At 35.4% G+C, this 24,649-nt stretch overlaps 1 protein-coding gene across 1 annotated transcript; it reads right to left on the bottom strand.

Moving 5' to 3' along the window:
- Positions 1-825: 825 nt before the first annotated feature.
- On the bottom strand, positions 826-24,448 carry LOC149797932 (trypsin-like). The gene is made up of 6 exons (XM_089962984.1): positions 24,292-24,448; positions 23,105-23,294; positions 21,431-21,521; positions 19,352-19,532; positions 11,690-11,826; positions 826-1,056 (listed from the first exon to the last, which is right to left on the bottom strand). The coding sequence occupies exons 1-6, from the start codon at positions 24,329-24,331 to the stop codon at positions 889-891; spliced, it is 807 nt and encodes a 268-aa protein (XP_089819110.1). The 5' UTR covers positions 24,332-24,448; the 3' UTR covers positions 826-888.
- Between the last annotated feature and the right edge of the window lie 201 nt (positions 24,449-24,649).

Genomic DNA, 24,649 nt, shown 5'->3' with positions numbered 1-24,649 from the left:
ACGCTTTGCCAGAGTGACAGTGATCGGTAAAGGCGAGAGTATTAGACCACTGGGCCACCTATTTGCTTTATTATTTCCTCCTCAGTATTCTCGTGGTTAAAAAGCGTAAACAAACACTATCTGCAAATCATAAACAATTAGTTATTTCTGCTCCAACAATTCATGCCACTGTTTCCATTCTGTATTCTTAATTACAAGAAGTTATCTGTTCGCTGTAGTATAGTTTAATACTAATGAAAGATTTAAATGCGCATGTTGCAAAATATGTATGTATGTATGCATGTATGTATGTGTATATATTGTGCTTATTTTCTTTCTGTAAAACTGTCTTTTTGTCCTCAACATTATTTAAATTGTTTAACTGTTCATGCTTCTCTCTGTTCTCAGTTTTAAATGTACAATTTTCATATACAATTTTTTCTATTACTTTTAAATCGATTCGAAATCAATTAGTACATTATCCACACCATTATTGTTTTGAAATACAATAATGTTATCTTTTAAAGTTTGTTCATCATCTTTATATTTTCTTTTTTTTTTATTTCTAATGGTATTATTTCTATTGTGCATATTATCGTAATATAAATTGTGAAAGGTCTGTTTTTAATCAGGTAGATTTATTTATATTTAGTTGCATTGTGTGCTTTACTTTTGTCTGTGGTTGAGGATTTAAGTTTAATAAATACCCGAATTTTGTATTGTTTGAAAACTGTAAATAGATGTTTACGTGGGTCTGAGTTCAAGACCTAGCTTTATGACCTTATAAGGTTCTGGAGATACAGTTGTTTACAGTTTGGTGTAACTTTCAAATACGAAGATTGAGCCCTTTCAGAGAATTTATTGCGAAACAGATCAAGTGGGAGTTATATAAAGAAATTCATATACACATTAGTTATGGCCGTCATTGTCGGTGACATCACGGATCCAGCCCAGATTCTCAGTGACTCTAGTGTATATGGAAGGATGATCCCTGCAGTCGATATCATCCCATGAGGAGATCCCCGCCAAAACATAGCCATTATTATCTAGACACACCAGGGGGCCACCGCTATCACCCTGGAATCAAAATACAAACACAGAATCTACAAAGCGGCAATTATATATTCTCAAATGACGTACCTAAAAAGAAGAAAATTTCAATAAAAACATGTAGAAAACATCAATTTCTCTGAAAATTTCAATCATCAATGTAAAAAATATCATGAAAGCTGATAACTTTGAAAGCAAGGTTTTCGTAATTTGATGTATGCATGTGTGTAAGTAGGAGGGTACGTACATATATTGCTACCTCATTTATGTGAAACTCATTACTTATTAATATCAGTTTATCCGAACTACATGTATCGTCTTCGAAAGTGTATTTTTATATAAGCCGAGTTCTTTCATTTCAGCGTCCGTGTATCCGATTGATATTGTAATGTCTCTCAACAGCTGAAATGAACGAGTTGCATCAAGATATAAGAACCGGCTAAAACTGGCAAAAGTAACTCAATACATAAAAAGGGAGATCTTACTGATATGAATAACTACAGACCTTTATCAGTTTTATTATCACTTTCCAAGATATTAAAAAGACATGTTTGTAATGAATTAGAAACTACATGGAATCGCTTAATTTACCACATTCACGAGAATCAGGCTTCCGTGAAGGGCATTCATGCCAGACTACACTAACAAGAATAGTGGATGATTGGTTAACAACAATAGATCAAAGTAACCTTGTCAGCAAAAGGTTCGTTGATTGTAGGCTTTTGACATTGTAAATCGCAAATTCATGCTGGAAAAGCTAAGTATATGTCAAGTTAACCATAAAAGCTTAACTTGGTTTCAATCCTATCTTGAAGGCAGTCAACAACAAATTTCTTTTTTAAATAGACTTTCAGATAAAAAAAAATTATAAAGTCAGGTGTTCCACGAGGATCAGTTCTTGGACCATTACTCTTTCTGCTGTACATCAATGATTTAACATATCACATTGAGCTATCTACCGCCAGCATGTTTGCAAATAACACGACATTATATAACATTGGCTCAACAGGCCATGAGATTAGCTCTAAAGTTACAAAAAAAGATTAAATAAACACAATAGTTTGAATACAATTGTAGCCAAATCAAAAGCCCTGTCCATAGGCAGTCGAGCAAGAGTAAAACAGAGAAAAGTTATTTTAAAGTAATGATTAGAGAAATGGATATACATCAGTCTAAAAATGAGAAACTACTTGGTAGCATGACAGACAAAATCTTGTGTTGGAAAATGCAAGTTGATAAGGTCATTAAAAAAGTCAACTCACTGGTTTATCTCTTGAACAGAATACATTCTTATCTCTCTCAAGAACAGAAAAAATATATATCATGCCACACCAAGCATATTGTTGTTCCATCTGAGGCAATAGTGGTACCAAAAAAAAATCAGAAAAGATTAATGAAATTTTACAAAAGAGCAGCTAAAGCTATTTTTAATGCTGATTTAGATACACTATCAACACATTTCTTTTAAACAAAAACCATTTCAGTAAAGGTAAAGAACTCAGTTTCTAAAGGGTTTACTAGTCCTAGTCTATAAAACTTTACATGGATTATCTCCTGATTATCTTAAATGTAACGTTAAATTTGTTGAAAATCAACTAAGTTTGTATCAAATAAGATCCATATGAAAAAACAAGTTATATTTCTCTAAGCCAATATTTATCTTGACTCATGTCAAGCCTTCAGCAAGCTTCCTAGTCAACTTATCCACAGAAACAACATTTTGTATGATTTTTGTTAGGCCGGTAGTACTACTCTTTAAAACATTTTTATATCGTTGACTTACCTAAAACGTTTTATAAATGTTCAACACTCATCCTTGTTTAAGTCCTGTATGTGCTCATTCTTAAAGCCTTGTGCATATCTGAATGCAGCAGTGGATCATTTTTAGTTAGTACTTATTGTTTTACACACACTTACACACACACACACACACACACACAGTAAATAGGTAGGTAGTCAGGCTGGCAGCCTTGAGAGTAAATAGATCGGTAGGTAGGCTGGCAGGCTTGAGAGTAAATAGGTAGATAGGTAGTCAGGCGGGCAGGCTTGAGAGTAAATAGATAGGTAGTAGGCAGGCAGGCTTGAGAGTAAATAGGTAGGTAGTCAGGCTTGAGAGTAAATAGGTAGATAGGTAGTCAGGCAAGCTTGAGAGTAAATAGGTAGGTATGCTATTAGGTAAACAGGTTGATGATTTACATACTGACATTACGTATCATGCCGAAGATTAATTCGACACACAACATTTCGCGCTATAAATGATTAAATTAATTTATCGAGAAATTCTAATCCAGAAATGTCAATATTTATGCAACTCATAAAACATTACTGAATTTGTATGAATTGAGCACTTCACAGAAATTAACAATTCATCAGATTTGGATCGTTCATTACGTTCGTGATTACAAGTAGTTCAGCCTTTTAGAAACGTCATCTTATTTGTCTTATGTAAATGTTTTATGTTTGTACAATATTTCTCCAATATTGTCTCCCGTTAAATGTCTCAATCTATATAAAGTAGGGACACCTAAAATGATTTGTGTAAGTTTTAATAGTTCTTCCCTGAAAGTAGGAGGACAGCATTTTGCAAAATTAAATTAATATTTTGAGATCTTAACTTTCTCACTTATTTTTTATTTACCATCAATAGCTATCAGTTGTCTTATACACAGATAACAAGATTACAAGATGGCCGCTATCGCTTAACCAGCATGAAGCAGCTGTTCCGTTTTTTAGTGCCGTTTTCATGATATTTGTGCCTGTTTCCTGTTTTCATCTTCGTTATTGTGTTCGTTATGTATTGGCTGTTAAATTCGTAAGTGTTTCTTCATCTCCTTGTTTTGGAAACGAGAATAATTAGACTTTTTCTCAGCTGTCTTGCTCCACTGTTTTTGAACAAACCGCCATCACGTGATACTCGCCTGTCAACCCGTTTATGCCACGATGGACCCTCATTAATTGCTTTAAATGTTCACTCCTTGGCTCTCCACACTACATTGTGCTCTAGACTAAACGAACTGGGACTACATGCATCATTACCTAAATGAAAACAGAAGCGAAAAAAGAAACGTTGTTTCAAAGCTGGCCGGCGTAGAACAGGAAGAAGAATTCCAGTTATCTCCCTTATTTCGGCACAACCATTTAAAAAAAATTTCGACCGTTAATTTAGGTAACCTAATTCAAATACCAATTAATTCGTCAACCTTAGTGTCAACTATCCAAGAAATACCTCTGCGCATTGCATTATTCAATGCCCAGTCAGTAGGACCACCGGAAAAGCGCACAGAACAAGTTAATTTTATCAACGACGAAAATGTTGACATATTTTTCTTGACAGAAACATGGCTAAAAACATCAGGCGATGAGCCCAAGTGTGCGGATCTAACACCCACTGGTTACTCCATCAAGTTGTTCCACATATTATTCTCCCGGAGGTGGAATTGCTGTCATCACAAAGAACTCCATGATAAAACGTCTTAACTACACCACAAAATTCAGTTTCGATCACACATCGTTTGAACTAGTCCAAACCACACTCACACTGGAGCAAAGGTCAGTCCATTTTTTCTGCCTATACCGCCCTCCTCCTAGTAGAAAAAACAAGCTGGCTGACTCTCTCTTTTTGGAGCAGTTTCCGAATCTCCTGGACTATGGAAATTCGATAGGTGGCAACCTGATTATTCTTGGAGATTTCAACTTTCACTTTGACTGTCCCGGAAACTCAAATACATCAAAATTCATAGATTCCATTATTGTTTTCAACCTCAAACAGTCAGTTAACCAACCCACCCATAAACATGATCACATTTTAGACTGGATTCTTCATAGACCTGATGATAACATTCTACGGTCCTCCCTGGTATCCCAAGACCTTGCATCAGATCACCTCTGCATTATATGCCATATTGACGTATCAGTCCCTAACCCTCCACCTTTATCTGCTACTAAGAGAAACCTCCGTATGATAAATAGAACCAAATTAATGCACGACATCCACGCTAACCAAACAACTTGCTTACCTACTACCGCAGAACAACTCGATAACTGTCTGTGTTCATTACTTGACAAACGTGCCCCAGCTACCAAGTGCAGAGTATCAATTCAAAAGTGTTCTCCATGGTATAGCAGTGTTAGGGACCAGCTTCGCACTGCTAAAAGAGACCGCCGTAAAGCTAAGAGGCTCTGGCTTTCCACCAGACTCACTATTCCACCAGACTCACTATTCATAAGCAAATCTATGAAGTCGCTAAGAAGAATGTCACCAATATAGTCCATGCAGCGAAATCAGCCCACTACACTACTAAGATCATGGAAAGTTCCAGCTGCAAAGAGCTCTTCGAGATTACTAACAAGCTAATGTCAAGGAACAAATCAACACCACTTCCAACTACCTTCTCTCCAGTCGACCTTCCGGACATGTTTGCAAATTTCTTCCGTGACAAAGTACAAACCATTAGAGATAAGCTTGACACCACAATTTCAATTTACTCGTCGTCACCATACAGTTGGGATACAGAATTTGAGCGGCCACCATTAGCAGCATTTGAACCTGTCTCTATGGATTTCGTACGTACAATCGTGATGAAGAGTGCTCCAAAGTCATGTGAACTTCATCCAGTTCCAACATCACTGCTGCTTGAGTGCTTAGATCCAGTATTGCCTTCACTAACTGATGTTATTAATACCTCTCTCTCATCAGGGGAATTCCCATCATTTTTCAAAACTGCCATTGTAAAACCTCTGCTGAAGAAACCAACACTAGACCATAACGATTTAAAGAAAACCCCCAGTTTCTAATCTCCCATTCATTTCAAAAACCTTAAAAAAGGTTGTTCTATCCCAGCTTGTATCTCATCTGAATTCAAACAAACAGTCTTTTTAGCAATGTACAATCTGCATATCGCCCTTGCCACACTACTGAAACTACTCTTCTAAAAGTAGTTAATGACATTCTCTCTGCGTTGGATAGCGGAACGATTACAGTCCTCACCCTCCTTGATTTGTCTGCAGCATTTAACACAAAAGACCATGATATATTACTTCACCGTCTCCAGCATGTATTTGACATTCATGATACAGCCTTACTGTGGTTCAAGTCCTACTTGGTCAAAAGGACACAGATTGTATCTGCAAATGGAATACACTCCAGCCCAGTTGATCTATGTTGTGGTGTTCCACAGGGGTCTGTTCTTGGACCTGTTCTCTTCATTATGTACTCACTCGCTCTCAAGTGTCATAGATCATCATCCAGTGTCTCACCAATTGTACGCTAATGACACCCAAATATACAAATCTAGCCACCCAACTGAAGTTGATGCTACCATCCAAGGTGTGGAGAGGTGCACTTCTGATGTGAAATCATGGATGACTTGTAACAAGTTGCAGATGAATGATGATAAAACTGAGGCCATTCTGATCACAACACAAAGACTTTCTCATTCACATCCTTTACCTCAAACAATAAATATCAGCAACACCAACATTAAATTCACACAATCAGTACGAAACCTAAGTGTTACTCTGGACAGTACTCTCACATTGCACCAACATGTCACGAAAATATGCAAGGCTGCATATCTTGAGCTGAGACGCATCAGCTCAATTCGCAAATATCTTTCAGTTGATGCCACTAAAACACTTGTGTGTTCATTAGTACTTTCAAGACTGGACTATTGTAACTCAATTATGTCTGGTTCATCTCAATATCTATTCCAGAAACTTCAAAAAGTTCAAAACACAGCTGCTCGGATCATACTTAGAGTATCACGATCAGAGCACACATCCGCGCTGATCTGTACCCTATACTGGCTATCCATTCGATCCAGAATCAAACACAAAATTTGTTCTCTGTGCTACATTTCACTGTCGGACTCTAGTCCAACATACCTATCTGACCTTACCCATGTGTACACACCAGCAAGATACTTACGCTCCTCTTCTGACAATCGTATACTCATTATTCCCACTATGAAAACAAAGTCATTTGGACAGCGTTCTTTTGCATACCAGGGCCCAGCAATGTGGAATGAATTGCCCACTGAACTTAGACACAAAGACACAGTGATCCCATTCAAGAGGGCTCTCAAAACTCACTTATTTCGACAGCAAGAACAAACTTAAAGACCTAATAATGTTTCCTACCTGAAATATTCTCAGCATGTTTTTTTTATTTTTTACTGTTTTTTGCTAATTTCATGTTGTTTGTTTTTTGTAATAATATTATTATATTTCTTATCTTATAGGTGTTGTCTAATGTTGTAAAGCGCTTAGAGCTTCTAAAGATTAGGCGCTATGCAAAGTCCTCATTATTGTTATTATAAAATAATTCCTATTTTGGGTCTAGTTAATAGGGTTTACTGGCATAAATTACAAACACATTTATTGATCGGTGATATGTATTATCGTTCCGTCAATAAGGTTCCATATATCAATTCTGTATTTAATTTTAAGTAACACATTTTCATATTCTAGCCATACAGGCTTTACTCGATCTTTCTCAAACGGATTTATGCTGTCTGAATAAGTGAACAAGTATTCTGTGTTTTATTTCTCTAACTATCCTTTAACTTGAGATCTAAAAACATTTTGGTTCATCGAACTGTATCTTGTCAGATTTTTGCTGAAACAGAATATCTCTGAGTGTGTAGTGTAATTCATCTTCCTTGTTTGTTTCCCTATTTTTAGAAGTTATCTATTACTGTGGAGGTGTAATTGTATCCGTTGTTTTTCTGTTATATATTTGCTTGTCAACGTCTGTTTGATACTGGCTATCCATGTAACTAGTGCAGAATCATGCGCTATATAAATCTTTTTCTTGCTTGCTTTCAATTCAGAGTATATATCTTCTTATTCTCAAATTTAATTTCTTCCTACAGTTGACTTCTATTAGAGGATTATAGAATCAATATCGTAAATACTGCTCTTCCGTTACTTTTTATATTTAAATGTACCACTGTAATCAAGTATAAGGTTTTTGAAGAACTAGTACGTATATCGTCTAAGGCAACAAGACAAAGATGACGATGTGTTTCTTTTCAAGGTTAGTTGCTATAAAATATGGTCTAAAATAGTTGTATGAGAAAATAACACAATTTCAACCAGATTAATCTTGTCATTTTTTACGTCAAGCAAAATGTTCTTGCATGTTTTCGAAAGGCAGAATAGCTGTATTTAAAATTTAATGTGCATTACATTTCAATTTCTAACTTTATTAGTTAAAACAAATTATCAAAAATTGTAAAATGTGATTCGGGTATTTAATTTGTATTTTATACAAATAAATTGTCAGATTTCTCTCAAGCTGTCTTCATTATACAGCTTCAAATCATTTTACCGTATGCCAGAACTATCTATAACAGTTCAACAAATAGAAATTGAATTTTCCACACAATAAAAACAGCTGGAATACCCACGGAAATGCAATGCGCAAAACGTCTAGATTAAAATTAATAATGGAAATGGCATATTTTATTTTCCATCGAGGGCTGAAAAAATATTAAAATACAATAACAGGTTATCTGTTGACAATGTTTTATCAACTCAGAATGAATTGTCAATAATAAATATTCATTTCATCTATTTATATCATTTTATTAATTTTGCACAAATGCATCCAGCAAGTTGTAATTCTAATGTAATCGTCTAAGATTACCCACCTTGAACATCTTAACTTCGTTTTCGTCTCTTTCTTACATTCAACTGAGTGGATTATCGCGTCCAGACATCCTAGCCGGAATATCGTTTATGTAAATTATAATTGCACATGGGTGGGTTTAACCCTGATTGAAGTACCTTAGGAAAACGAAAGGCTGTGTCACTCTGGAGATATTCAACGTATACATTATGACAAATCTCTCAGAAGATAGGTACACAGACTGATCGCACTGTGTATGCCATCAAAGTTGGTTCATTACCTTGGCACTTGTGCATGGTCGTATTCCCTATTAAATTCTCAAACAGGCTGTCATAATTAGGAATGAATTGACATGGGCGGACCAAAATGTCGGGACCAATTGGCAATTAGGCAGTAGGAAGGCTCTAGTGGTATCCTTGGGCATAATGAGAAGGACGAGACATGCGTGGTGGCTAATTCAGTATTAGATAAGAACTGTGAAACCATATTCGTCGTGTTCGTCAACTGGACGTCACGAGATACATTGTTCCATTTTCTTAATTATTATTATTCACTATCACTATATGAGTGAAATCAATAACTCAGTATCAATATAAGAGCGAAAATAAATAATACATACATTCTACTTTTGGATTAAACATTCATTATTCATATTTTTGCGCTAATTCTATTCATTAATCGCCATTGGTAACATAATCATAAATTGTTTATAAATATGTATACATCTTATGCTGTTACGCCCCTGGTGATATAATCAAACATTGCTCATATTTGGGTATACATTCTCTACTTTGATCGTCCATGATGATAGATCCATATATCAGTTATATTAGTTTATAAGTTCCACAGGTTGATTATTGTTTGATTACTGGTTGAAGTGATATGTTCATATTGGTTCCATTGAGGAAAGATATAATTTTCTTATTTCAGTTGCTGAACTCGGTGTACATCATTCTGTTAAATACATTGTTGGACTTTATGCCCACGAGCATGGTATCAGATGCATTCATCGTTCAATTACATTATAAATAAACATCTATTTCAGTGTCTTCTCTAAATCCAATCCCAACCCGTCTTCATCCTGTTACATTCTTTTCTGTCACAGGTAACTTTCTACTTTGCTTTTAACGGTAATACGATATCGCTATTAAGAATTATGGCATGTAGCCGTCAATCATAATGCACGAATAACAATATTAGCAAACTTTGCCTGGTTATTACTGTTCCATACCTGTAGGAGATAGTTCCGAGGAATCTGCATACTACATCCTACGAGTTGAACGTCTTTATCTGATGTATTCAGACTGATAGGTGACTGAAGCACCCTTTATTTTTGGGTGCACAAAACGTGTTTCGCATGTCTTTCATTGAATTTACGGTAATTAGCTAAGATCATATCATTAAGCAAACAGCACAACTATGATATTACATTTATTTATATAAAGATCTATTTCAAACGTCTACAGATCATGTTAGTTCATTTGCATATCTTTGTGATTTTGTCAAATCATACCATCCAGTTTTTAAATTTTAGCATATAGAAAACGTTTAGGTCTTCGCTATGTTTTGAATAATCTCTATATAACATAAATGTGAAGCACGGCATACTATGTACAACACTGTTGTAGCTCCCATATTTCAACAATGAATCATATAAATATATATTTTCGCAGTCACAAAGATATGAAATTCTGCTGTTTTGCAAACGTGATACCATTTACAACTTCAGTTAGTGAAATGTATATATTTTAGTATCTCAGTAGGTCTACCCGTGAATAAAATAACATGAACGATTCCATTTTTAATATACAAAATGTATTAAAAGTCCTGCTTTGCATGACAGTTTCCACAATATCTTAACAAGAAATTGAGTAAGATGGTAAAATTACTGTTTTCGTTGCAATATTTTATATATGATAGCAAATGTCAATTAGCAAATTCATGTTATTCTTTCCAATGTTCTAGCTTACGTATGAAAACTTTAGGATGGTCTGAATTGCAGCACGATGGGCGTATTCACGGCTCGTATGATTCAACTACTGTTACATAGTAATTTCTGTTCTAATAACTTTTATGTGGTTAACCTTTTCTCACTCCTGTATGGGTCTCTTCATATTTCATCATTAAATGTAGCTGCACTTTTGCAAACCTAAGTCTCATAAAAATATAGTAGCCTTATTACAAAACTAAGTCATCATTAAAGAGAGTAGCCTTATTACAAAACTTAGTCATCATTAAATATAGTATCCTTATTTCAAAACTGTCATCATTAAATATAGTAGCCTTATTGCAAAACTAAGTCATCATTAAATATAGTAGCCTTATTGCAAAACTAAGTCATCATTAAATATAGTAGCCTTATTACAAAACTAAGTCATCATTAAATATAGTAGCCTTATTACAAAACTAAGTCATCATTAAATATAGTAGCCTTATTGCAAAACTAAGTCATCATTAAATATAGTAGCCTTATTGCAAAACTAAGTCACCATTAAATATAGTAGCCTTATTACAAGACTAGGTCATCAACTGTTTCGAATGATGATCTTCAAATTCAACATAAATGAAAATTTCATACATATCATATTGTTGCTGACGTTTCTTTTAAATTAATCTGAAAATTTTCGTTCTAATTATATTTAAATTCTATATATTCATACGTGTTGAACTTTTCTAGTTTTGAGAAAAATATCAAAAGAGGTCGTAATTTTCAAGAAGCTATTTTTGTATTAGTACATCAAGTATCAAAGTTTCCATGTTGAATTATATAACTAGAAAATAATCAATTTATTAAACTACTAATTTTAATGAAGTAAAAATATATTTTTATTAACTATGACTTATCATTATATTCAATGGTTTCTATTCCTATATAATAATATTAAATTTATCTATGCTCCTGAAAAGTCTAAACGTAAACCTTTTATATACGTCCGTTTAATATTCAGCAGATAAAATCAGTGTTTTCAGCGTGTGATCTGAGTTGGGACGATGTTTGAATATTTATATGATTGTTTGCAAATCACAGACCTGACAAGGTGCAACTCCGTAAGTATAAACACATATATTCCCGTAGTATATGTAGTAGCCCCAGGTATCTCTACACACGCGGTTTTCTAGAGTGTTGATTTCAGCCATTTGAAGAACATCGGCACGATCAGCATTCACTAAAAAAATAATGAAACATTATCTGCAAAACATATGCCAGACTATACAAGTAAATCCAACCCAAACAGCTCTTGTTAGTAACGAATCAATAAAACCACCAAACAAAATACACTAAAGATCAGCACATTCCAGGCTGACTCCATACACTTATAGTCTGACTATACATCCCCGTTTGTTTGTACCCCCGCTACCGATTTCAATAACGAAAACGTTTAATGCGATAAAAAGTGCATAGAACTAAGGCAATTGAATCATTGATATATAATTTCTAACCTGACTTGACCAGAATGGCACTAATTCTGGCACACCCTGCAACTTTCCTGCTTAACGGACTTTCCATACTAACAGGGCACCATATTGCGTACACTATGGGCTAGTTTATTTCCATCAGACACCATTAAAACAGACCCATAGGGCAGAAAGTGGGTGGACTAGCAATTTTTTTGATAGATACACTAATCTACTATGAAATAATAGAAGTACCCCCAACCTAAACATCAATAATAGCATCGAAATAATGTGAGTAATGATAAATATAGGAACCACAAACATTCAAATAATAAACGCATACGACCCAGGGGGTACCTTCTGCCCTACCAACCTAATCTCACTAAAGGCAATCACTAATAACAACAACAACAATCTAATGATCTGTGGCGACTTCAACGCACACAGTGAATTATGGGGAGGTAAAAAGAAAGATCAAAGAGGGAAAATGGTTGAAAAATGGATAACTGAGAATAATCTGGTCATCTTAAATGACGGATCGAACACTAGATTAAACCCTGAGGATGGCACTCTCTCAGCCATAGACCTAACCATCACTACCCCAAAATTGGCTCAAATCACAAATTGGTGGGTGGATCAAGAAGATACGTTAGGAAGTGACCATTTCCCCACCACAATCAATATTGTTCCTTGACAACCACCTCACATGGAAACAGCACATTGAACAACTCACCCAGAATTGTAACAAAGATCTCAATTTACTCAGGAACATCACAGGGACTGACTGGGGATCCAACCAGGAAACCCTCCTCACGATATATAAAAGCCTAATTAGATCAAAACTGTATTACGGTTGCCAAGCATATAACTCGGCTAAGCAGCCTGTACTACAAAAACTTGACACTATCCAGAGAAAAACCTTGCTATTATGCACAGGAACACTCCCCTCAACATCATTAGAAGAACTACAAACGCTAACAGGAGACGTACCCTTAAGATTACGTAGGCAAGAACTGCTCCTCCGGTACTCCATTCGATTAGATACCCATCCAGACAACCATCCCACCAAAATAGCTATAAATAAGTGTAAAGTTGTCTTCAAACCCAAAATCATACCCACCACACCAAGTGGCAAAGTAATCCTTGAACTAAGAGAAAAGATACATCTACTAAAAAAAAAACAGGTAACAAACAATACAGACCAGAACAAATCACCATGGTTACAAAAACCACCAAGGATTAACATTGAAGCTACCAAATTAGGCAATAAAGAAGGACAAGAAAACTTACTAAAACCTGTACTGGTAAACGAAATCAACCAAAAATACCCGGACTATGTTAAAATATATACCGATGGATCAAAAACAAACAACCCACCAAGAACAGCAGCAGCAATAGTCATCCCTGAATTCAATATACAAACGGGTTCCAGATTACCTGACTATTGCTCCATTTACACCACTGAATTCTGGGCTATACTTGAATCACTACAATGGATCAAAGACAACCAAATACCTAAAGCAGTCATTATAAGTGATTCCCTAAGCATTATCAAATCGATCCAAAATCGCAATACACACTCAGGGAACAATTCCTCGACAGAGCATGCCAATTAATCGACGATATCACCACAGCACATCAATTAGTCGAGCTCATGTGGATACCGTCGCACATTGGAATCTCTGGCAACGAAACAGCAGACAAAGTTGCAAAAACCAAACTAGGAGATCAAAACTCTATCAAGCTTAACTATAGCTCTACAGAAGCACTAAGCTTCGCACAAACATATACTGACCAAACATGGCAAGATTTTTGGAACTCCTTCACAAAAGGTAAAAAGCACCATGAAATCCAAAAAGCCGTAGATAGGAACATACAGCTACCTAAGGGTACCTATTTAGAACAGAAAACCATAAACAGGATAATAAATGGAAAAACTGGAAAAACTAAACTAGCAAGCAGTTTTGGAATGTTTATAGGGCCCAAACCAGCAACCATTAACTGCTTTAACTGCCACACCACCGAAGATCTACACCACGTATTCAATATATGCCCAAAATATCAACCCCCTCGGAAAATATTTATCAAAAACCAAAATGAGATTGGATCACCAGACACATACCCAGAGTTACTTATGGACTCTAATAAAAATAAACAATCAGCATATAAAAATATAAAAATATAAATAAATTCATAGACTCAGCAGGACTTAGGAACAAAATATAATTACTATCCACACAAAACCAAAAGACTTAGTAAATAGCTAAATAAATTTAGAAGCTACCACATAAAAACCCATATCATATCTAAAAACCCATATCATATCTTCAATTTTGTAAAAATATTAATAAATAATTCACTTACGAAGCACCTATCAAAAACTAAGGAAACCGCACAATCGGATGCCCTAGATGTCCTTAACGAACCGAGTAATCAGCTAGGACTCCGGTCCTAGATTTCCTTAACGAACCGTGTAATCGGCTAGGACTCCGGTCTCTTGCTAAATAAAGTATAAATAACATTCAATCTCTAAAAACATTAATAAATAAATAACTTAAAGAGGCAATATCTAAAAACTTATAAATAACATAACGTAGGAAGCACACCCTAAACACATCGACTAGTAATACCATAATAACCTTGAAAATCTCTCTTCATACATGATTTCTACGAAGAACCTCTATAAACAGCAAAGAACACCCCCACCCCCCTTTTTAGAACATTTTGAACAAGAAAAAAATTCGAAAAAAAAAAAGAAGAAAAAAAATCGCAAGAAACACCAGGCAAATGCAACAAGAAACCGGCGATGGAAAGCATGCAGGACCGTTCCCGAGCTCTCCTTCCCACTAATGACAGCCAACCATTCAACTGTAAGGGACCTTTATGGACCCACAGATTGAGGCCAAACTATCAGGGTTCCTTGAATCCATAAAAGCCTAGGGGAGGTGGCACCATACCCTTACCCAGGAACAACTAGCAGGCTGCGGTGCAGACAGAAAAAAGTGGCACATGCACAGTTGTGCGCACGCCACTATAATTAAACTCAACAACAAAAAATCAGACACCATAATGACATAGTTTATCCTATTCGGTAACTGCCGGATAATTCCGTAAATTACCATTACGTTGAGAGTTTGAAATTATATTCATTTGCACACATGTACATAACAATTAAACCGCTTGTTAAATCCACGTGAAAGGCAAATTTGTTATTGTCTTTCTTTTCCTTTGCTTGATTCGACATTGTCCATATCGGAAGCAGACGACATATGAATGTACATCTGTAATAGCGCACACACCCCTTTGCTGGAAATGGACTTGTCCAGGAACTGGAAATGTATCTCGGGCATGTCCGTCTATTACATTGAAAACGTCGGTTAAGCGTGAAACGCGCAGATGATCACGGTATAAGGGACACTCTACTCAAAGTCAGGTTAGAAATTGTAAATCAAGTTCCTTGCACTTTTTATCACATTAAATGTTTTCATTATTGAAATCGGTAGGGGGGTACAAACAAACGGGGATGTATAGTCAGACATTAGTACGGATTCTAACGATTTTGCTTCATAGTTGAGGATATATGAATAGATCATCTCAAAGAGCTCATATTTCGTATATACCAAATTACTGACGTAAGTTTGCAAATTCATTCGGGAAGCGCGGTTGCTCAGTTGTTAGCTTGCCGGTCTCACGACCGAGACGGTGCGGGTTCGAATCCTACCATCGGACCAGCCTGGTTCAGCAATTATGGTGTTTCCTTAGTGAAGGTACTTTGCTCCATTTGTCTCTGCACTAAATAACTTGATTGTACTGCTGTGTCGAAAACACACAAACCAAAACCAAACCAAATTCTTTCGAAATTTCTGCAGCGAATTTCTACGATAAACAGATCGCTCCGGTGGCCTAGTGGTTAGAGCGTCCGCCTAGTGTGAGGTCGCCGGTTCAAACCCCGGCCGAGGCATACCAAAGACCTATAAAAATGATATTAGCAGCTGCCTCGCTAGGCGCTCAGCATCAGGAGGTTAGTGTTAGGACGGGTCGGCCTGGTGTCAGAATAATATGACTAGGTGGGACATGATGCTACATACTTGTGGAATGATGCCCCAGTGTTAGACATCACTATGAACTGCTACACTGCAGACATCGTAGCGATAAGACTGCATTTTGTTTTAAAGCTACGTTATAAAATCCAAATCACACACACACACACACACACACACACACACACACTACGATAAAATGTTTCGAAATATGCCACTGGTAATAGAAAATATTGCAAGTTTATAGATTCACTATGGACAAATACTCTGCAGACCACAAGTGCTATTTACATTGATTTCCATATTAAATTCCTTAATATCAGATTGAAGCCGTTGAATATGTACCAGTTAATTTGGCTATTTGCGATCGTTTAATAACAGCTACAATAAGTAGCTGCCAAAGACCAGATTCAGTACGTAAATGGACTCGACTAGGTATTTGAATTACAAAGACAGGAAGGTGACCTATTAGAACCAATATATACGATACTATTTAATATCCCCCCACGTGCCTACACACGCCAATGCATTGTGTCAGACGATCTTTGTTTCACAGGTTATAGCGTCTGCACTGTTTTATATTGTGTTACAACAAGGCGAGTTTGCAAGCCTCACTTTTTTGCGGTTGAGACCATAATATCCAATTGTACAGTGATAGGAAATATATGTATTATACTCATCGATTTCGACTATGTCATATAAGAGACCAGTGTGTTAGATCATCCAATACAACGCGTTTACAAAAGAAGTCAGGAGATCAGTGTATAATAAATGACATTTTGATGTTGTCCGATGTTCATTGATCTTGCAAACTCTCTCTGTTGAGTATCAGTCTCCTCCTCAATATCATACCATACATGCTCTGTACGATGTAAATAGTTTTTACTCTCTATGAAATTTTAAATGCTAGAGAATTACTTTAGGCGAAGATCTTAAGCTGCTGTTGCAATCGCTGCATAAGGGTTCCTGCTACAAAGTTAGAAAAGATTTAAGACCTTTCCCAGACATTTTCCAGACCAAAATTTTTATTTCCAGATCTAACCATCTGACAAGTTTGTTAACCTCATTGGTAATGATAGCAACAGGGGTTGAAAATGTCAGGATTTTAGAACAAATAAAAATGGAATGTTTCCTGCATAATTCGAGTGTGCTGAATCTAAAGCTGAACTCATCTTCCTGGTATCTTTTCGGATTAATTCTCAGGAAGCATTGAAACACATGTACCGTCCACCATTTTTAATATTTTTCTTGATCACTTGCAAAAACTTGACCACATGTTATTTTAAGCTGACATATGTTTTACATATTGTTTTATAGAAATGTTGGGTGAACATTCAGCTCTAAGAATAATAGACTTTTCCTGTGTTCCGGGTACTTCAAAAGCCTTTCCGTGCATTTGTATCAAGTGGCCCACCACCATGTTTGTATGAAATAATCTATTCGTTAATCGTGCACATGTTGAAATTATAACTTGATCTTACAATGTAATGTTCTATGCATAATTTGTATGTAGAGAATTCAAAATTGAACTCATCTTTATGATATTTTTTCAAATAAATTCACATCATGCACCCAAACACATGCATCATCCAACATTTTAATATGGTCTTTGGTCGCCTTTTGCAAAATCTTAATCTCGTAATAATTTCAAGCTGAAATCTGCACATTTCTTAATATGCTAATACAGAAATGTTTTGTGAACATTCAGATTTAATATAAAAAAAATACTTTTTCATTGTTTTTGGTATTTTTTAATGCCATAACGATCATTTTTTCTCCATAAAATACCCTAATGAAGAGTCATACAAAAATTGAAATTAGACCTTACTCTTAAAACATTGCATAATCATTACAATATTTTTGTACATGTATATGTTGATTTAAAATCATACTTTAGTAGCAGAATTGACACCTCTTGATTAAATTATAAGATAGTTTTGGTCAATTTTTATATCTTTAAAAATAATGACAACGAATAAACAAACTGGAAAAATAAAATGCACTATTTACTTCCACAATTTTACAAAAGATGCCAGTCACACGGAAAAAATTATTGACAAATTCCTCGTTCACTATTTCATATTGTACAGGTTTTCCACTAATTTAATATTTCTGTAAATCTGCATTTCTATTGTGTAAATTGTGTATGTTGCAAGATTGAATTTATGAGGACAGTTTTTTGTACTTTTTTTAATAATTCTGATAAATTTTGAGCAATATCATAGAGTTCAAGAAGTAGCATTAAATTGTGAAATCAGAAATTTGCAAGAGAAGGAACTGGCACATAGTTCTCACGAAATATTTATGATTATTTTATTTTTTAACTAAAGTGATATGTACAGATCGACTGTTTGCTCTTTATAATCTCAATATACAGAATAGATTAATATTCACACTAAATGCCTTGAATTGGTTTTCTTTTCTTCACAATAATTTAAATTTTACCTCTTTTGTACATACTAAACAGTAATATTTTAAAGTACATAGGCCTACCAATGCCTCTAGATATCCGCGTCATTTGTAAATACAAGTCAGTATAACCTCGGAAATACATTACAAAAAAACAGTACCCAAAGTTTTTAATACATTTAGTATTCAAAATAATAAAATAACTCGGGTGCATCGTCTGATTCCTTTGTATAAATGTGTGTGTTTATGAACTCAATTTATGCCGCATTATTGCCATTATTAACATTTTTACGGACCCACGAGCCGGGAAGAGTTACTGTTCTTGTCAGCTAAAGGATGGTCCAAGAATGTCAAATCAAATAAAATGCAAAGAAATTAAAATGAATATTCACCTACACAACACAAAACTTAAATTGCTGAAATAATCTATGCAGTGGAAAAGGTAGATTAATACTCAACGCGATGCAAACACCAGTAAAATTGCGTGGCCTTCTCCCGCCAATTTATCATTCATACTCGCCTTAATATGCTGCGTTCTACCGTAACACCCTAAGAGCTCCGACAAGAGCAGTCACATTTCCGGTTTCCAAAACAACGAAAATTTAAGACTTTTTCCAGACTTTTTAGTCATTTTAAAAAATTTCCAACCCTTTTCAAGGCCTGGATAAGCAATTTTATATTTAAGACTTTTTCCAGAATTCTAGACCCGCGCGAGAACCCTGTACATGCAATCCAAACAAATTTAAACGGGCTACATAGACATTTGAGACGGATCATTCTCTTACATTGGTACAGCTTTCAAACAATTAAAACCTATAAATGTACCAAAGATACAAAACAGAGTTACCTCCTGTATTTCCCCATCCGGTGAGTATGCAAATTCTTCCGTTGTAACTACTGTTCGGATCGGGAAGAGAGATCGGTTTCACGAAAGAATTGAGGTTCACAGGGGTCGTCAGTTCTAGCAGAGCGAGGTCGTATGGCAGATAGTAGTTGTATTCGGGCCGAACAGCGTTGAAAAAAGGGTTCTAGTAACAGAGACACAAGAAAGTCAAAGGGACTTGAAGTATACAAGAAAATGACGATGCTTCTAGTTTTATACTTTAAGGAAACTGACACAAAACATAAGAGAAGAAAAGTAAGTAACCTACTTTGTCCATTAAGCGTTATTTATTCTCCAAGAAATATAAGTAAAAGAAAGACGGCAAAGAACACTGAAAACAATTTTACTAGCTCACAAAGTGTTCATAATCACCTGAGAGACAATGAAGTTTGTTGTTTCTCTCTCTACAAATGAAATGTGGTCATGGATGATATTAATACTGTCATCGGAAATTGTTGTCATATAAGCAGCAGTTTTCGTAGTGGTGAAAACAATATTAACATTTTTAGTAATTGTTGTTTTTCATAATGTTGTTGTGGTCGTCATATTGGTGTGATAGCATTATTAGAAGTAATATTACCTGATAGTTTGGGTAGAAGAATTAAACGCATAAAAACAACAATAAACAAGCATGGATGTAAAAAAAAAAAAACCAATAAGACAAAGGGCGGTAACTGGGGTGGATATGTTGTGAAGAGCGATGAAACGTGAAGGAAAAGATTACGGGGAAAGACATTGGACGAAATAAGTGACGCATAACATCATGTTTCTTTTATACGATACAGCCGGTAATCATTTACTGTGAATACGTTTCATACATTTAGTAAGTAGGTAAACAAATCTAACATTTGTTATATTTATATGTAATATAAGACACACAAAAGCAATCAAACAGACAATAAATTACTTGGAAACAAGCAACACTAAATCAGTCTTTACAGAAATTATGTATGACGGTCATCCACCATAGGGTGACAATTTGTACATCAAAATACAAGACTAGCTTGGCAGTGTCCATCAAAATACAATATACTAACTTGAAAGTGTAAATCAAAATAGCACATACTAGTTTGACAGTGTCCATCAAAATACAACATACTAACTTGACAGTGTACATCAAAATATAGTGTATTAACTTAACGCTGTACATCAAAATACAACATGTTAACTTGTCAGTGTACATCAAAATGCTACAGACTAACTGAGCAATTTTCATCAAAAGTACACCAGACTAAATTTTCAGTGTACATAAAAATATACTAAATTGACAGTGTACATTAAAATACAATATACTAAATTGACAGTATACATATAAAAAAAATATCAGACTAAAATGAAAGTGTACATCAAAATACAATATATTAAAATGACAGTGTACATCAAAATACAGTAGAATAAATGGACATTGTACATCAAAATGCAATAGACTAATTTAATAGTTTACAACAAAGTACAACTAGTACGACTAAACTGATAGTGCACATCAAAATAAATTATATTATCTTGTCAATGCTCATGAAAATATATTTATCGGGATCAAAGCAAACGTTTCAGACTTTGATTCATATTCCGAAATTGCAGTACAAAATATACTTCACCTATTCATGCTACCTTAATATCAAATTACAGTACAAAATATACTTTTTGCGTTCATGCTACCTTAATATCGAATCGCAGTACAAGATATTGTTGTTGTTGTTGTAGGGTTTAACGCCATTTTTCAGCACACGATAGGCTATACATGGCGGCCAGTATTAATGGTGGAGGAAGAACCAGGGAAAACCCACGGAAAGAACCACCGACCCACGATAAGCTACTGGCAAGCTTTCCCACATACCCACATTGGCTGAATCCGAGACTCGAACCCACGCAGACAGAGGTGAGATGGCAGTGATCCGTAACGGAAAGCGCTTTAGACCACTCGGCCACTCGGAGCCACCAGTACAAGATATACTTCATCTCTTCATGCTACCTTAATATAAAATAACAGTAAAAAAAAAAATATACTTTATCCGTTCATGCTACCTAATAGGTTTTACTTACTATGGCAATGCGAGAGATATTTCTGTACTGTTCCGATCCCTCAATTTCCGACAAGATGTGCTCACCAAGAACAACCCGTATTTGATTTGGCCTGTAACACAAACAAGCACAAGAGACTTTGCATTGTAAAAAGCGCTGAATATAACTCTCAACAACTTTGAAATTTCTTATATTTATGTAGCTAAAACAATTGTATCTTTGCAGTCGATACCTATTTGATGCAAATTATTGCATTCTCTTTCTTCTACAATCATTATGTCTCAAAACACTTTACCTTTGATTATAATCTGATATTTTGTGCAAAATTATCTTGCCTATCTGAGCATGATCAAAATTATGTAAACAGCTAATAGCCAAATGATGCATAAATGAAACAGTGTAAATTTTATAGATGGTCTCGCTGCATATTTTGCCGCGGTCAGTATGACATGTAACAATTAAAATGACTAATTGACTATGTACCGTACTAACTCGCAGGACTGTAATATGTCTAACATCCCAGGTTTGGGACGTGATTGATTTGTAATTGAAATTACGGTCCGACAGATGGATGAGCAAGGTGAATTTGCGTTTAAGTAGCGGAAAATGATAAAGTGGCGACGATCAAGAGACAATTTTGTTCCATTCGAACTAAGCGTCATAAAACTAAATTTTTCAGGAATCGGTTTATTCAGTCAGAGCGGAATAGAGAAAATTATTCGAACTTCGATGGGCGTGTGTTAGTTTTCGGCGGTTAGATACATGTTATTCTGATTGGCTACTGTAAATAACGGGGGTAGGGTTCCCAGACGAAATTAAATGTTTCAAGTATTCTCCCTCGCAAAATTAGTCAGTCCAATTTCATTTTGCGTAAGGGCGAGGTTTTGACTCAGAGGGAGTAGAAAGTATTATTTCGTTATAAATTATCCAAGAGACGGATGTCTGGAAGTTGAGGGACAATTAACCCTAAAAGTACAAAGAGATTCTTCTGCGTAAAGCGAGCGAGTCTTGAAAAACACAAGGTACTTGTCTCAGAATAATGCAATTTGTACGTTGATATGAGTCGGTAATTATTTGTTTTAAATTCATATATCAATTTTCCTTTCATGAGTTCGGAGATAATTGTTTGCGTTAATTTGTCTTGAATGTTATATGACTCTCTTATTCTAAGAATTTCAAGCATTACTTTTTCATAGGCGTTTGAGAGAATTGTGTTACTTTAACTGTCTGAAATAATATGAAACATATATGCAAGAGATATATATTGATATGTTTGAAAATGTTATGCCAATTAAATCTTCGTTAGAAAATATTGCAGTTAAGACATGAAGTGAATTTCTTTAATTTATTTGTATAATTAAGATGTGAATTCTGTTAACCGAGGATCAGTGGTATTATATCCAAAAGCATCTGCCGGCTGACATTTAGTCCAGTTAGTGGTGTATAGTCCACAGCAGAGCGTAGGAATACTGAAATAGCCGTTAGGGAGATAGATTAATTTTATCTACTAGAGTCTGTGCATCAGTTGTCAGCTAAGCGATCCTTATTAGCCTAAATTGATGTTGAACTACGTTATGACGATATCTGACGTAACGAGAGAGTTGGTGATGTTCGACCCCAGAAGAAAAGACAAACCTGACAAATCTTATGGTTATCTGATATTTATTTTAAGAGAGAGAGAGAGAGAGAGAGTACTGATGTTGTTCCATGCAGTGGGCGGCAGTTAGAACCCAGTAAGGATCAATCAATGCCCCTCCACAAAAGTGGTGACCAGTATGGAACTGAATAGAGGCTATCCAGGGAAAGTCATGAGGGAAAACATTCTGACCACCAGATATCCGGGACGTGGGAACATCTTTCACGGAATTTCCAGCGGCTAGAAATGCTGAAATTGATTTCAAAATGTAATACATGTCCAAGGCTGAAATGAACTAATTAATTCAATTACATTGTCCCAGTGATTTAATATTATGATTGTAGTCCTGAATCTGGAATTCTAGTGAGGGGGAATAGGGAGAAGGAATAGGGCGAAGATAAAATAGACTATATATGGGTTTGTTTGTTACGGATTGGTTGATAATGTAGCTAAGATTTTAGTTAAAGGATTCTTTTGAGAGTTTATCCTAGCTCTAACTCAAAGCAAAACAGAGACATCTTTTATTAATGTATTTTCAGTCCTATTACAGACTTGAGTTGGTGTAACTCATTACTGACATCAGCATTTGACTCTTTTGGTGCGGAATTGAAATCACGTGTTTCAAATACATGTAGATCCAGAAAATACCGCGGTTCATATAGTTTTCCTAACGAAGTACCTGCCATGAAGGAAGTGTTTATACTTATAAATACTGGTTTCATCTTGATATTGTAAGACAACGGTACTGTCGGTTTGAATGTGTGTATTCTCTCTGGAGTGGTATACATCTCGTTTCGGATAAAAACTGGGATTGAAATATGTTGTGTAGTACATTTGCTTTGTATATAATTTAGCGAAAACATTGACAGTAACTGACATTGTTCAGAATTGATACATTACTCGCTATCTCTCTCTCTCTCTCTCTCTCTCTCTCTCTCTCTCTCTCTCTCTCATACACGTTTAAGTCTTTAATTTTGCTATAAATTTGCATCTGAGTTGAAAGACCTAAGAAATGAAGTGAGAACGAAAGAAAACATCACCAAGCATGTATGAACACATGAGAGCAATGTTTAAAAATTGTTTTAAGAAAATCACGTTCCTGATATTGTACACATGCAATTTTAGCTGCTTCTTGTTTTCCTTATTGTAATGACACTTTTAACACATTATTAGCTATATGATGCCGAAGAAATTGGAGGTAAGTGTGTTAAAATATCTTAAGAACATAGTAGAATCAAACTTTTACCTGATAGAAAATAGAGAAAACCCAGTTCAGTTCTCTGCATTGCTAGTACATCGTGTGTTCCTTCTAAAGTGGTGACTGATATGAAAAGCTAATAAAGAACAATGTGATAATCCTTAGGGAAATCGCATCTGCATAATATATGACATTGTCCGGACATGGAACCATTCAGATGTAATAAAATGTTAATATCAATAATTTCGCATCGTATATAACCATAATGCAAGATACGCGGTCAGTGTAAACTAAGATGACAATGTTAGCGTACAAGAATGAATTCATGCAGTGGCGTACAAAGGGTAAATGGCGCCCATGGCGACGATGAGAACGCAAAGGGGTATTGGCGCCCCAATACCTCTAG

The sequence above is a fragment of the Sinohyriopsis cumingii genome, chromosome 6 (assembly GCF_028554795.1).
Source record: "Sinohyriopsis cumingii isolate HCF-2022 chromosome 6, ASM2855479v2, whole genome shotgun sequence".
In the NCBI taxonomy this organism is placed as follows: Eukaryota; Metazoa; Mollusca; class Bivalvia; order Unionida; family Unionidae; genus Sinohyriopsis; species Sinohyriopsis cumingii.
The sequence above is the reverse complement of the archived record's forward strand: the minus strand, read 5'-3'. Positions and strand labels throughout refer to the sequence as shown.